Source organism: Delphinus delphis, chromosome 4, assembly GCF_949987515.2.
Source record: "Delphinus delphis chromosome 4, mDelDel1.2, whole genome shotgun sequence".
Taxonomy (NCBI): Eukaryota; Metazoa; Chordata; class Mammalia; order Artiodactyla; family Delphinidae; genus Delphinus; species Delphinus delphis.
In genome coordinates this window covers 111,549,570-111,566,202 of record NC_082686.1, presented here as the reverse complement: position 1 = coordinate 111,566,202, position 16,633 = coordinate 111,549,570, and the positions used below count along the sequence as shown (strand labels likewise).

General features: G+C 39.5%; 1 protein-coding gene across 2 annotated transcripts in view; it reads left to right on the top strand.

Moving 5' to 3' along the window:
* RYK (receptor like tyrosine kinase) overlaps positions 1 to 16,633 on the top strand; it is a 100,145-nt gene that overhangs the window by 23,215 nt on the left and 60,297 nt on the right. For both annotated transcript variants that reach the window (XM_060011294.1, XM_060011293.1), the window contains exon 2: positions 6,698 to 6,819. In XM_060011294.1, coding sequence (XP_059867277.1) covers positions 6,698 to 6,819 — 122 coding nt within the window. The remainder of the gene's footprint in view (positions 1 to 6,697; positions 6,820 to 16,633) is intronic.

Here is a 16,633-nt window from a genome sequence, read left to right as displayed (position 1 = left end):
AAATTCAAACCCTTCCAAACTAGGAATAACTACCTGAGTTAATAAAGAATAGCTATTTCAGGGCTTCCATGGTGGCACAGTGGTGAGAGGCCCGCGTACCGCAAGAAAAAAAAAAAAAAAAAAGAATGGCTATTTCAAAATAAATTGCTTTCAAAATCTAGTCAGGAAACAGCAACTCTGTTTAACAGTTGTATTACTGTTTCAATACCTCAATCTAGGGTAGTGAGTTAAAAATTTTCAGTTTATTTTGATGGTCATTAAGATATGGATCACAGGGCTCCAAACTTTCAACAGCTTATGTATATTACTTTATTTGTTGAGCATAGAAGTCATGGTTTTGTAGTGACTCATTTGTGGGAATGACTTCATTCAGGATTATGCAGCATTCAGTTATAGCACCAGAGAAGACAAGGAGTAGGGGTGTCAAGTCAAGTTCAAGATTGGCTGTTTTCAGGGTAGGGTATGCATGTCTTGATATAGGCTGTGGGAGAAAGTTGAGGGTACTGGTAAGAAAGTAATTGCAGTAATTGGCGTTGAGGCCAGTAAGAAGAAAATAAGGAAATAATTGCTATAATCAAATGGGAAAAACAAGAGGATTATGGACACTGGCGATATTATGAGCCCACAGAACAGCTGTTGTAACAATAAAGGGAAGGAGCTGAGGAGCTACTAACTATTGAGATAATTACAGTGTAAGATTTTGGAGGTAGAGCAATTTATATATTGTCACTGTCCATAGAAATGGGTTGCTTTGGTATGGATGAAGGTTGTTGGAGTTGAGGAATAAAAGGATCATTGAAGGTTGGGTTGAGAGTGGGTTGGTCTCAGGTACGTTGGGAGTCTGCCATAATAAGTCACAGGATAAGGGTGTGTAGAAATTTCATAAACTGGTTCCAGAATCCTCAGTGAATGAGGTAGCTAAGATACTGGGAAGGAGTTTTATGTGGAGTTGAATTTACAGAACTCCTAGATGTTCTTGACACTTTGAACTGTGTCTGGAAAATTTAAATATTTACACATCGTTGTTATTACCAGTAATAACCTTATAACTGTTATTTATTAGGAACAATTCATTTCCCTGTGAATGATGTTTGAAATTTAAATTTGGAAGTTGTTGATCACTTAAGATTAATTCTTTTTTTCTGAAACTTTTTATGTTGGTGATAGTAACATTCTGTGGTATGCAAGCTTTTTAAGACTGGAAAAGAGAGGTAAAAACTTGTTGACTCTTTAAAATAATTTAGGTAAACTTTACATACAATGAAACGTGCAGATACAGTTGGTCGAGTTTTGAAAAATGCATACACCTATGTAACCACCGCCCCCATTAGATGCAGAACATTTCCATCACCCTAGGAGGTTCCCTTTGTAATCAGTTCACCAATCTCCCTCCCAACCCCCTCCCAAGCAACCACACTAATCTGATTTCTGTCACCACAGATTAATTTTGCCTGCTCTAGAACGTTATATAAATGGAATCATATAGGATGTACTCTGTGTACAGCTTCTTTGACTCATATTGTCTGTGAGATTCATCCCTTTTGTTACAGAGTCTCAACAGTTTATTTTCATTGCTGAGTAGTATTCCATTGTATGAATATACTCAATTGGTTATTCATTCATCTGCTGATGGACATTTGTGTTGTTTCCAGTTTTGGGTATTCTGAATAAAAGTGTTATCAATGTTCACATACGAGTTTTTTTGTGGAATCATATGTTTTTATTTCTTTTGGATAATTACCTAGGAGTGGAATTACTGGGTCTGAGTAGGCATATGCTTAACTTTATAAGAAACTGCCTGTTTTCCAAAGTAGTTGAACATTTTTACCTTCCCAGCAATGTATGAGAGTTGCAGTTGCTCCACATCCTTGCCAACATTTAGTCATTCTTGTGAGTGGAAATGGTATCTCATTGTGGTTTTAGTTTGTATTTCGCTGATAACTAATAATGTTTAGCACCTTTTCATATGCTCATTGTCTATTTACATATCTTTTCTTACAAAATGTATGTTCACATCTTTTGCCTATTTTATTTAATTGGGTTGTCTTTTTAGTTTTGGTTCATAAGAGATCTTTATTCTAGAAACAAGTCCTTTTAGGTGTATGAGTTGTGAATATTTTCTCCCAGTTTGTGACTTGAATTTCATTTTCTTAATATCTTTTAAGGAGCAGAAGTTTTTAATTTTAATGATGACCAATTCATCAATTTTTTCTCTCGTGGTTTATGTGGCCAGTCCAAGAAATCTTTGCTTAACCCAGGTTGTGAAAATAATCATTTTCTTCTAGAAGCTTTATAGTTTTAGCCTTTACATTTAGGTCTGTAATCAATTTCAGATCAGGTTTTGTAATATGTGATATGTAAGATAGGGCTCAAGATTTTTCCCCCCATACCTTTATCCATTTGGTTTAGCATCACTTTAATTGAATTGCCATTGTGCCTTTGTTGAAATTCCATTGACCCTTGTGGGTTTAGTTTTGGATTCTGTTTTGTTCCATTGATATATCTATCCTTATACCAATACCACACTGTCTTGATTACTCTAGTTCTTCATCCTGTTGTGAAATAGGATGATAATTGGAATCCTTACATTACCTATGAGGTAGTGTGAGTCTTCCAACGTTGTCTTTTTCTTTTTTCTTCAAGATTATTTTGGCATTTAAATTTCATTTTAGAGTTAATTTGTTTCTTCAGAAAATCTGTTAGGATTTTGATTAGGATTACTTTAAAGCTATAGATCAATTTAAGAAACTTGACATCTTAACAGTGTTGAGGCTTATCTAAGAGAATGGTGTCTCTCCACTTACGTAGGTCATCTCTAATTTTTCTGTCATGTTCTGTAGTTTCCAAGTAAAGAGGTCTTATCTTTAGTTAGAATTATTTCTAGATACTGTTTTCTTTTATGTTATGGTATTGATTTTTAAATTTTATTTTCCAATTGTTGCTAGTATATAGAGATACAAGTAATTTTTTGAATATTGGCCTTGTATTCTGAGGCTTTGCTAAATTCATGAATTGGTTTTAGCAGTATTTTATTAATAATAGATTTCATAGTGTTTTCTCTGCACATGTAATCCTATCATCTGTGAATAATGAGCTATAGTTCATCCTCTCTAACTTTTATACTTTTTGTCTTATAAATTGGCTATGACCTCCAGCGCAAGGTTGAATAGAAGTGTTGGAAGTGGACATCCTTGTCTTGTTTCTGATCTTAGAAATAAGAATTTAAATTCACCATTGAGTATGATGTTAGCTATAGTGTTTTTGTAGATACTCTTTACCAGACTGAGAAGATTTACTTCTCTTCCTAGTTTGCCCAGTTTTTTAAAATCATTATTAGGCTTTGAATTTTACCAAATGCATTTTCTGCATCTATTGAGATGATCTGGGTTTTTGCCTTTTATTCATTAATGTGTTTAATTATATTGATTTTTAAAGGTTTACCTTTTATAAACACTTGGTCATGATATATTAACCTGTTTCTATATTGCTGGACTCAGTTTGCTAATGTTTGATAGAGAATGTGTCTATGTTCACGAGGGAAGTCAGTCTAATTTTCTTACGATGTTTTAGTCAGGTTTTAATATCAGTGTAACATAAAATGAGTTAGGAAGTTCTTTGACTGTTTTCTGAAAGAGTTTGTGCAAGATTGGTAGTATATCTTCCTTAAATGTTTTGGTAGAATTCATCTGGACCTGGAGCTTTGAGGGAAGATTTTTAATTATTTGGATTTTTAATTTCTTCTTGTCAGTTTTGGTAAATTCAAGGATTTTTTTTATCTTATCTAAATTACTGAAATTGTCATTAGGTTGTTCATAATATTCTTTTTTTAACATCTATAGGACTTGTAGTAACGTTGCCTCTTCCTAAATATTGTTAGTCTGTGTCTCCTTTTTTTCTTATTTATTTATCTATCTATTTATTTATTTATTTATGGCTGCGTCAGGTCTCAGTTGTGTCATGCGGGATCCTTTGTTGCGGTGCGCAGCCTCTTCGTTGCGGTGTGCCGGCTGCTCTCTAGTTGTGGCTCATGGGCTCCAGAGCACGTGGGCTCTGCAGTTGGGGAACACGGGCTCTGTAGTTGTTGGGCGTGGGCTTAGTTACCGTGCAGTGTGTGGGATCTTAGTTCCCCAGCCAGGGATCAAACCCGAGTCTCCTGCATTGGAAGTCCACGTCGTACTCTTAACCACTGGACCACCAGGGAAGTCCCTACTAATCTTTTCAAGTAATCATCTTTTGACTTTATCCTTATGGTTAATTTCTATATTGTGGTATTTATCAGAGAAGGTAGCCTGCATTATTTCAAGTTAGAATCCATTTTGTAAAATGTGTAATGGGGGCTTCCATGGTGGCGCAGTGGTTGAGAGTCCGCCTGCCGATGCAGGGGACATGGGTTCGTGCCCTGGTCCGGGAGGATCCCACATGCCGCGGAGCGGCTGGGCCCGTGAGCCATGGCGGCTGGGCCTGCGCGTCCGGAGCCTGTGCTCCGCAAGGGGAGAGGCCACAACAGTGAGAGGCCCGCATACCGCAAAAAAAAAAAAAAAAAAAAAAAGTGTAATGGGTCTAATTCATGATTAACCTCCCTTGTTTCATGTCCCATAATTACATTGTTCAAATTATATGTCCACACTAAATTTTTATCTGTTTTGATCTTTTGTTTTCTGAAGGATGTTAGTTTCCAACTATGATTGTGGATTTATTTCTTCTTGATTTTTTTTTTTGGCTTTCTATATTTGAAGCTCGTTTGTTAGTTGTACTACTATATCTTATGTTTTTATGAATATGAACTTTTTCTTACTAATAAATTCATATTAATTAATGAATTTATTAATATAAAGTCTTTCTACCTTAAGTTCTAATTTGTCTCATGTCAGTATTGCCATATTTACTTCTTTGTTTTTCTCCCCCTTTTAACCTGGCATATATTTTAAAATTTTGTTCTAGGTATTGTATATCTCTTATGAACAGCATCAATCTAGACTAGAGTAAAAAAAATATTTAAAAACAAGCAAAATTTAAGCTATTTACAGTTATTGTGTTTGCTGATGGCCTTCTTTGTACCCAGCTTTCTTGTTGCATTTCCCTCCTACCTCTCTCCCACCTTCTTACTTTCTTTCCCCTACCCTCCTTTCTCCAGCCCTACCAGTCCTCCCTCCCCAATTGTTTGCTAGCACTTCCTGTTCTGCTGGCAGGGAGAGCCTTTTGCAGAAGACCTCTAACTTTCTCTCATTGCATTTGGTTTCCTCTATAGGATCAATAAAGCAGCGCTGCTCAACCAGTGCAGCAACTTTCCCCTATGTAAGCCTCAAATCTCATTTCTGAATTAATGATTGTATTAGATTCAGTTCAGAAATGAGAAAACTAATTTTACAGGAGAAATGCCTATAGCAGTGTTATTCATTTCTCTATCTGTATCTTAGGAGGTGTGAGAGCCTCACCTTGACCTCTTTGTATACCACAAGGTGTTTTAGACTCATGGTATAAGGCTCAGTAAGTATGAAATTTACATTTCAGTTGGCCTCCCCTGTACCTTTTTCCCTCCTATGTGTGGAATATGTGTCATGCATTACTAGAGGGACACCTGGTCACAACTTTTAATAACAGTAAATCAATTGAGAGAACTTACTCCCTGCTTTCATTCTTAAAGTTCTTTTGGGTTATCATAGAGAAAACCTCTGATTCTTTACCTCTCTCAAACACTTGCTATTATCCCCTTCCTCCCTTTTTGTAAACAATGAGCTGGGCTCAGGCTCACTGCCTTGGTGTAGGCCACAGTATTTAGTATTTAGTAACGTTTTGTTTTCCTTTTAATTGATTTATTATTTTTTTTTGGTTACCTTGTATTTTTTCACAATAATTACTGGTTTTCCATTCAAGATGGTGATTAAATTTTGCCTTTAAAATTTTTATTTTAAGAAGGGGTATCACAAAATTGAGAAATGTGATGTGTGTTTGAGGTTGGATGTGACCTTGGGCAAGAAAGTGATATGGCAATGAGTGAGGTTTGAAATCTCCAACATTTCTCAGGCATCTCGATTATTTCTCTTTTTATCTGCAGTTCTAACTTGTCTAACGAGTGTTTACTGAGCATCTGCTTTGTGCAGAGGACTGTCCCAAGAATACGAGAAGTATGGTGTTCTCCACCTTGTAGTTCAGATTGGGAAGAGGACGTGTGTCTATGTGGCAGTGGTGTGAGTGTACCTTGGTAACATGCCGTCCAAGCAGCCAGTGCGTCGTACTGACAGAAGCCGAGGTCATTTCTGGCTGGGGTCTTGAGGCCTTGGTTCACATTAATATTTTCACCCAGGTGCCCATCTCTCTTCCTAAATCCTCATCAGTTTTGTGGGGTTAAGGGGCTTTTGTTTGTAGGCATTTCTCTGAGAAGGTCTGTTTCCAAAAGGAAGTGTATCACATTGGTGGTTCTCGGAAGACAGCGTGGCTCCCAGAGTTGTGGCTCCAGCACCCCTGTGCTTAGCTGGAGGACCACTTAATTGTCCTGAGTCTCAGTTTCTTAATCCTTGTTGGTGATGATGAAATCCTGTGTTCTTCCTACTTTGTAAGGCAGCACATGTGGGATATGTTTGTGATGTGCATTTGTACATCAGTGTTATTTTTATAATAATCAGTATTTGAAATACTGATGGTTAATGCTTTTGAGGGTATTATGGGCGTTTAATTTTTTTCCCTATTTTTTTTCTAGGTCTTGATGCAGAACTTTATTATGTGAGAAATGATCTTATTAGTCACTACGCCCTATCCTTTAACCTGTTAGTACCCAGCGAGACAAATTTCCTGCACTTCACTTGGCATGCAAAGTCCAAGGTAAGAGAGCGGTCAACCAAAGATGCCAAGACAGGACCACCCAGGCCCAGAGGCTGAGGCAAGGACTGTATCTGAGGAATGGGCTGCCAACCATACAAGGGGATCAGTGGGTGGTGGGCTGTAGCAGTACTGGATCTTTTCAGATTTCTATTTTAAATCTTGAGCCTAGTCCTCTAGACTTTCTCAAATCCTTGAAAATGAAGGTAGTCATCATTTATGTGACTAGCTTATGGCAGAACACTTACATCTTTTCAAGCTTTTCAAATAGGGATGTAGCTCTAGCTTGAAGAGGGGACAGCTGGACCTGTTAATGACTATGCTGTTACTGTTATGATGAAGTGATATGAGTGAGGGGTGGGGGAATTTGTAAGTTAGGTGTTTCAGACATGTTTGAGGTATTGGATATAGTTCTCCCATTTATGGAGAAGTGGTAAAAGTCAGGTACAGCAGACGTAAGCACCTGTGTGTAACTATGACGAACCTCTTGCCTAGTTTGCTTGTTGCTGAATTCTTCACATTTCTTCTGGCTGTCTGGGCTTCTCTAACATGATAAGTTTTCTCTTAGGTCAGAGAGTGAGAGGCTGAATGTAGAGCCCACCTCCCCCGATCAACTTCAGTTTCTTTTGGCACCATTATATATAAGCTTCTGAGTAGGGTTTTATTTGGGAAATAAAAATAGTTTTTGCTACTAAAAACAAATAAGAATACCTACTGTACAGTTTATTTTAAAATTATTATAAAGTGGTATTTGTCCTTATATTTGTTGCAGGTCATTTAAGTTTGATCACTTTAATATAGATCTTTTTTTATCTACTTAGAAAACAATAATAGTTATTGGGAAAATTCAAATATTATAGAATTGTTTTAAGAACTGTTAAGACTTTGTACCTCTGTACCAAGAAGTAATCATTGTTTATAATTTGGTATACTTCAAAGCTCATTTCTTTTTCCTTTTTAAACAAAAAGGGGATTTTCTAACACATGTGTTGTACAGTGTTTCCCCCCTACCTGATACTATGTCTTGGCATCTTTCCATTTCTCTACTTTCAGATTTAACGCAGTCTCTTTAATGGCTTTATAATATGATATCATATGGATGTACGATGTATTGTTATTTGTTAAGTGCCTCATTGATGCATGGATTTTTTTTTTTTTTTTTTTGCGGTACGCGGGCCTCTCACTGTTGTGGCCTCTCCCGTTGCGGAGCACAGGCTCCGACGCACAGGCTCAGCGGCCATGGCTCACGGGCCCAGCTGCTCTGCGGCATGTGGGATCTTTCCGGACTGGAGCACAAACCCATGTCCCCTGCATCGGCAGGCAGACTCTCAACCACTGCGCCACCAGGGAAGCCCGATGCATGGATTTTTAATAGCATTTTACTGTTTCAAACAATATTTCCTTTCACTATTACAAATAGTTTCTTCACTTCATTTGGCAGGCAAAATCCATGGTAAAAACAATTGGTAGTTCATCTTTTGTTGCTGTTTCTAACTTTATTATTGATGAATATAGAAACAAAAAATATGTATGTGTGTGAATGTTTATGAGTATGTATGTATACATTAAGAACATCTTAATTTGTTAAGAAATTTTTGTGTACTTTTGGCATTATTTCTGAGTAGTACGTTGTGACCAGGAAGTGAAATGACTGGGTCAGAGACTGTGCACGATTAAAATTTTGATTGATATTGCCAAATTCGTTCTCCCTTCCCTCTCTTAAGGTGGTACCAATAAGCCAACATTCCTTACAAAGTGAATAAGAGTGCTTCTTTCAGTTCACCATTTAATGCTAAATATTTAAGTATATTTGTTTGCCAGTCAGATAAGTAAAAATGATTATATAAATATGCATATATCCACATTATTATATATACTCACATGTACATTAGAGAAACGTACACACATACACATACATGCATTAAAACGTAGCTGCAGGAATGCTGTGATTAAAGTTGAATTAGCTTGGATCCTGGGTCCAAGCTGTCTAGAGCACCTCAACTGTCCAACATTATTGCCTTGGGGTATCCAAATAGGGGGGTGTTCTTTTAGGAGTGGATAGATCTCTTTAGGGTGAAATCTACAAAAACAGAGAGAGAAATTTCATGTGAACTAAGAACATATGGTAGATGGTAACTTGGATATACTGAAGTGCCAGCATAAATCATATAGGTAATTCAGAAAAGGTTCACCTGAGACATTTTAATCTAAGGTCTGTTAGTTTGAATGGGTAGACACCTGGACTCTTCAATGAAACAGCTTTCACATTTTTCAGTATTCTTATATAACATTGTGTGACATTATTATTTGGGGCGGGTAACTTTTAATATAATTTCAAACAGAGAAAATTATAAGAACAGTACAAAGAATTCTCAAAGAGTATCCTTTACCCAGGTTCACTAATTGTTACTGGTTTGCTCCATTTACTTACTTTATCATTCATTCGCTCATTCTCCCCACACTCATGCACACATACTTTTTTCCGTTGAACTGTGTGCAAGTGAATTGCATGCATTGTGTCCCTTTACTCCTAAATATATCAGTGTATATTTTCTAAGAACAGGGTTAGGAACTTAATATTAAAACAATACTATTATCTAATCTACAGAACTCATTTCATCAGTTATCCCAATCATGTTCTTTATAGCCCTTTTTTCTCCTGTGGCCTTTCTTTGTGTTTCTTGACTTTGACATTTAGGAACATACAGGCCAGTGGACTGTCCCTTATTTTGAGTTGTCTGAGGTTTCCTTACGGTTAGATTCTGGAATGTCTCCTTGGTGGTAACACTACAGCATTGCTGTCCTCCACAGTGCACACGATGTCAATTTGTCCCCTTACTGTTGATGTTAACTGTGATCACACAGTTCACCAGGTTTCTCCACTGTAAAGTTCTCTCCTTTATAATGAACAGGTAATCGTGGGGAAATAATTTGAAATTATATATTAAAATCCCATAATGCAACACACTTTCAACCACTAATTTTTGCACCTGTGTTTAGAACTAGGTTTCACTTTTAGCCAGTGTGATTGTTTCCTCTCACTGGAAGAGGTGATCTGCACTGGGTAGCCATTTGGTGGTAGTGCTGTAGAAGGAATTTAAACATTGTGGAGTGGCAGTCTTAAAATTTAAGTTCCTTTGCAACTCTGAGATCCATCGTTTCTGTGAATCTTTCAGGCAGAGAAGCTTTTTATATTCTTCAAAAAATTGATGGTTAGTCCTTTGTTACTTTTCCTATCTTTAATGTTGATGAATACGAAAACAAAAAATACATATATTTTAAAATAGTGAAAAATCTAATGAAATAGTAGAGATTCTATTCTGGGTAAGCTGCTGACTTTGAATAGGATGTGATTGTTTCTGGGCCCACTTGGGGAAAAAAATGCTGATATACCATGAGAATATTTTCTGGGCAAGTGCATGAGTAGTGACTTATGAATAAAAAGGCAGTGTGGGATGTGGCAGTTAGAATTGAACAGAATTAAACATTCTATTTTCATTCATTTTTAAAAATATACACTAATTTTTTTTTTTTTTCATTTGGAGTGAGTTTCAGGGGTCTGACTGCTGATAGTGGGTGCCTGAGGAGTTTTAGGAGCCTGTCACAAGGAGGAAATTGGAGTGGAGGAGAGCAGATAGAAGAAGGGGCTCAGATGAATATATATGTTTGAATGGGAAGCAGTGTTGGCGTGGGTACATTTTGGATTAGGAGGAGCCTTGGTATAGCTCTTTTGTACTTTCATGTTCTTCACATTATCTTGCAGAGCATCATTTCTAAACTACTTCTGTGGCGGGTATTAAATACCATCATTAATGCACATTTGGACTGCTCTTGCTGGTATGATAGTCCTCGTAAGGCAGAAGCTCCCTGACTTGTTGGAGGCCATCACATTTATTTACACGTCGAGGCCAGAAGCCTAGAAGGGATCCTAGACTCCTCCTTCACCTTCCCAGTCCAGATTATTCTCGCTCATAATTACACCTTAAATTCGTTTCCTGTCTCTCTCGAAACTAATGCCTCATCCTTAGTTTGGGCTTTCATTGTTTCTTAACTAGATACAGAAATAGTCTTCTAACTGGTCTTGCCTCTGGACTGACCTCTTGCTGTACCCCCCGCAAAGCTGTCCTAGGGCTCTCGGTTGCCATCAGAATAAAGTTCTATTTCTTAGGGAGCCTTCATGATCTCATCCCTGCCTTTTCTTTTTCTGCCTGCCCTCCTGCTAATTGTTTACTGCCATTTTTTTGGGGGAGGGATCTGGCAATTTCTGGAATGCCCTGTACCCTGTTACATTGCTGCTGTTTGCTCTGCTAGAAATGCCCTTTCCTCATTCTCTACCTCATTAACTCTTTTTATCTCAAAACTTACACTTGGTGTCACCTCTGTTTCATCTATGTCAGGTGCCCTTTTCTGTAACCACAGTGACCTTCTCTTTCCTCCCTCATAGCCCTTATCATACTCTAAGAATATTTTAGTGGTTGATTTTCTTGTCTGTCTCCTTCCAAGGTGCTGAGCATGTTAAGGGTAGGAACCTCTTTTGTCCTTTTCTGTGTCCCTTGTGCCTGGTGTAGCACCTGGTAGTTAGTTACAGGTATTCCTTAACTGACTATGGAAGAGATGCACAGGTAGAAGCCACAGGGCACAGCTCAACAAATGGGGAACTTCTGAACAGTTAGAGCTTTTCAAAGTTAGAATGTGCTGCTTTAGGAGTGGTGGATTCCTGTATCTAGAAATGTGAAAACATAGGTTGGGTACACTTGACAAGCTAGTTGACAAACTAGTTGCACACCTGGGATTTTCCAGATATTTCACTCTGAATAAAGTTGTAAATTTGGAAAAATGAATGGAATTCATAGTTTGAATATATAGCTAAACTTATCTCACAGTTCATCTGTAGCAGGTGTAAGAATTTAGAGGAAAGTGCTAATCATGTTATATCTTAAAATGTTTTATAGTAAAAAACTAAGGAACGTGTGTACGTTAAATCTAATTTAGGTTCGGCTTCCATTGCAGCTCCTAATTCCAGTTTTAGGTCATAATCTCTTCGGTGATTCTAGCACGGTTGTTTAATTGAAGTTTGTCTATTTTAAAAGTTAATCTTTTTTTTGTTTTTGTTTTTGCCGTACGCGGGCCTCTCACTGTTGTGGCCTCTCCCGTTGTGGAGCACAGGCTCCGGATGCGCAGTCTCAGCGGCCATGGCTCACCGGCGCAGCCGCTCGCGGCATGTGGGATCTTCCCGGACCGGGGCACTAACCCGTGTCCCCTGCATCGGCAGGCAGACTCAACCACTGCGCCACCAGGGAAGCCCTAAAAGTTAATCTTTTGAGTATTTCGTTTATGCATATGGTACAAAATGCAAAAGGCATAGGGGTATACAGTGAAAAATAAATCCCCTACACCTTCCTAGTACCATCCCCAAGCAATCTAGCCACCCAGTTCCCCTTCCATTGGCAACCACTGTTACCTGATTCTAGTCTCCCCTTCTAAAGATAGTCCGTGCATAGATAAGCATCTAGGTGTGTGTGTGTGTGTATTTTTTTGAAATGGGAAAATCATGCAAGGGGCTAGGAGAGACATGTTGGAGAGTTCTTCACCTGATCATGTTGGCTCTGGGATGCAATCAGGAACTTTCAGAAGGAAGGCCATGGCTCCCAGGCTCCAGCACTTTGTAGTTCTTGCTTTTTAAGAATTGCCAGAAGATGAGGTATTTGCTTCCAGAGATCTCCAGGCTTCTTGGTATTTCACTTCACATTGTAGATATTTTAACGTTAGTTTTAACACATCAGAGCTTTTGATAATAGTGTTCTCCAGTGTATACGTGATTCTGTTTTATCTTGCCAAACAGGTTGTGGTCTTCTCAGAGACTGGAGCTGTGTCTTATTCATGACATTGTGTCACACTGCCTTAGTGAGTGGTTGGTAAATGTGATGGGTTAATTGCATTTCCAGATGGGATGAGAACTCTGGTGTTGCTTGTCTTTCACAAGGCCACACACTCAAAAAGAAAAAAAAAAAAAGACTACTGGTGGCTTTAAGAAATAGTTTCTTCTGTATTCCAGAACATTCTCCAATATCCAGAAAAAAACATGCAACTGCATCTGTTAAGTGTCAGTAGATATTTTAGATAGCTGAAAGGCAAAAATATACCAAAATGTAGCAGAATACAATCCCCACTCACTCCCATCCCATAGCTGATATCTGGTTTCAGGAATTCATCATTGTCAGGAGGGTCTGCAGGGAACTTGTCCAGAGTTCCTACAGCAGCCCTGGGGCTCAGCCTGCTGTATCGCCTGCAGAGTGGAGTTTCTATGAGAAATGCAGCACTTCTGGTAATTTCAGAGGAATTAAAAGCCTATTTGGCTGTAGGCAAGTGTATTCACTTTAAATCTGTACTGTGTTCCAAAAGGAAGTGGCTTTACTCAGCAGCTGCCTCTTTGCAATTGCCATTTGTTTCCAAGTAAGGGAAGATTACCAAAAATGTTTATTTCTTAGCTTATTCAAATATTTATATTTTCTCTAGTTTCTTTTCTGAAGTATTTTGGCTCATTCTTTTTTCTGATAAACAACTGCTGTTCAGATTTCCTTTGTTCCAGTAGATTATAAATGTTAGCTTTAGAGCAGATCTGTTTCTTCAAAGGATCATTGGCAAGTGAGATTCGATATAGAGTGATACATGCCAAAATAGGAAAAAACTGGCCTTTAATAATGGGCAGTTTCTAACCCCAGAAACTGCAATTTAAAATTTTATATTCTGAAGGTTCCAGAGGGAGAAGAGAACTGCTTTGGAATGCCTTTCACGTTTAGGCAGAGAGCATCAAAAAGGGAGGAAGCAAAGGACAGGCATGATGCTTTCACACTTCTTAGTGTTCCAGGCTGCTCTTGGCCAAAGCTCTTGGGCTTTTCAGAAATCTTACTCAGCCCGTTCACCACCTCTCTCCATGCCCCTGACTCTACCCAGCTCCACTCACAAGCTTACTTCTCTCCCTCCTGCCCTTCTCCGCCCCCAACCTGTGACTGCACTGAGACTCTCCAGAGCTAGTCTTGTTCCCGCCCTTAGCACTGCAGATAAGGCCTTTGACCCTGTTTGCCGCTGGCTTTATCTGCTGCCCCAGGGGTTCTGGTCCCTGACTAGCTGTGCCTCTGCTTGCAATAACTGAGACCTAGAATAAAGGAGACAGCAAGTGTGGGGAAGCATAATAAGTTTGGTTTTGAATCTGCCACATTTGAGAGCTGTAAGATTATTAGGTAGATATGTCTAGTAGGTAATTGGGCATATGGGAGAAAATGAAGATATAGGAGAGTGAGAGAGATGAGTTGATGATACAAAATCCCATCAGTGGTGAAGTGGGCTAGAACTAGTATACTAGGAGAGAAGGGTTTATCATTTGGAGAGGAGAACAGATCTCTCCTTGGGACTGGTGCGCAAAGGTTGAGTGTTCTAAACAGATCTGCCTGGAGCTGAAAAGAAAGGCAGAAAGGGGGTTCCTGTGTGCCAGCCGCAGGGGACAAGAGCATTGTCCGAGAGAAGGGAAGTGGGGAGGGCAGCAGGTGGTGAAGCTGTGGATCCTGTGAGATTTGGAGTGAGAAGACTAGGGAGAGAGGGGTGAGTGGGGAAGGGATTGCTGAGCAGAATTAACGGCCTACCCTGAAGCTGGGGATTATCTTTGTGTCGTAGCAACTTTCTCTTCCAGGTGTGATTTCCCCCAGCAGTGCTGGGCAGCAGAAGTAGAGTGAGAGGTGGTCAGAGTCCTGATGGCAATACGACTGTGTCGGTAACTAGTCTTCTTTGGGGCACAGTCTGTGGGAAAGTGAAACCAGGTCACTAGCTAGGCTGGAGAGGATGGAAATAGCTTTACTGGCTATTGCATCCCAACTATGAGCATAGCCCTTGGCTTACAAATGTGCTTCATAAATGTTGGTTGAATCAGAGTGTTGGAGACAAAGAACTGGTTTTATAGGAATCAGATGTTATGATGGGATCTTTGATAGAGTGGGATTTTTGCATTTGTTTTGGTTATGGGGCAATTCTTCAGTACATAGGAATACTGAATGTTAATATTGAAGCCATCAGGAAGATGGCAGGAGACAGAGTGAGCCAAGTGCCCAGGCCTCTGCAGAGTCCCTGTGTGTCACTGATGATGTTGGCGTGAGAAATAGCTGTTATGAGTAGAAGTTGGGAGATTCAGAGTATAGGGGGTTTTGCATGAGGAAGGGGTGTGTAGGACCTAATGATTCTGAAAGAATGCTGACCCTACTGTCTAGGCCCTGAGGGTTGAGGGTTAGGAAAGCCAGTCTGGGGGAGAAGGTGGGGAAGACACTTGTGAAGAGGCTGAGAGTATGGGAGGCTGTTTAGAATAGTGGCGTTCCCAAGATGGGGGACAAAACAGAAGGGCAGCAGTATTGTTCTTGGCAGGGCATAGGAAAGCTTGTGTCAGAATCTCTGGGGTCAGTAGGCTGGTGCTTACGGGGAAGTGCAGCAGGGCCTAGGGTAGCTACTCTGGAATGATTGCTGATGCCACTGGGATCTGCGTTTATTAAAGGGGACCTGTGCCAGACTGACAGGTGTGTCATCTTAATTATTTTATTTGATCCTCATAACATGGTTATACTAGCCTCATTTTATAAAAACTGAAACTCGGAAAAGTTAGTAATTTACCTAATGGTCACACAGTCTCATGGTTCTAATCCAGTTCTTGCTGACTGTGCTTAATTTTTTTTTCATGCACTTGCCCTTCATGTATTGCCCTGTTTAGAGGTAGCATGGATATAGGGATATAGTCAATGCATTCTCTTAATGTTAGTCAATGAGCGTTGCTGGGAAAGCCTGCCCATTCTGGGCCCAGACTTTCTGGGCTGCAGCTCTCTCTCACCCCCTAGTGGCAGTGATGGTATTTTGGCCTGCTAAGATGAGAGGGAACACTTCTAGCCAAGGTGCCACTAAGTCACTGATGTGCAGCAGCAAGAACATTCCCTTTGTTGTGAACGTGGCACTTACCGAATACAGCCTTCAACAATTGTTTGTATACCTATCTTAACTGTAAAGCAATACTTTAATATTTGCATACTCCCTACAGCGTTCTGGGACTTTCAAGTAGTGTGTGAAAAGAGAAACCCAGAGGGGGAGTTACAGTCATTGGATTGAGCCCTTCTTATCCATGGTTTAAACACCTCCTGACCCAGTTGATACTCAGGTGTCCATCCTTTCTTTTATAATCTGGAAGATTACTCTTTCCCTGTTTCCTCTTTGTTAAGTCTTTTTTTGTTGGCTTTTTTCATTAGCATATAAACATGTTTGAGTATCTTCCATTGAAAAAAGAAGAAAGAAGGGCTTTGAAATCTACCCCACCACCCATCCCCAGCCCTGCTCCCCACCATTACCTGATTACATTCTTCCTAGTTAAGTTTCTTGAAGAACGGTTTCTTGGACCTCTTTTCTACTACTGTTTTCCTAACCCACTGCCCTTTGGCTTCTGCCAGTCCCAGCCTCCACCAAAAAGCCCTTGTGACCACTGAATGGGAGAGGGGTACCATTCTTATTGAGTCCCCAAGGGCAGGACAAAGAGTAGTGTGAAATATAAGGCCTCACTGAAGGTCTTGAAGGTGGCAGCCATTCTGAATTTCACCTATTGCTTTGCACTTTGAACTCTTTCTTTCATGAACATCTCTCTAGCAACAGGATATATTTATTGATTGATGCTGATTGGTTCTATTGAGCCACCTGTGTAGACCAGGTATTGATAGAGAATATTGGTGTTCCCAGGACATCTTCCTAGTCACCCCTCTTCCTTTCCTGATTCTGAATCACTTGAGAAATAGATCCA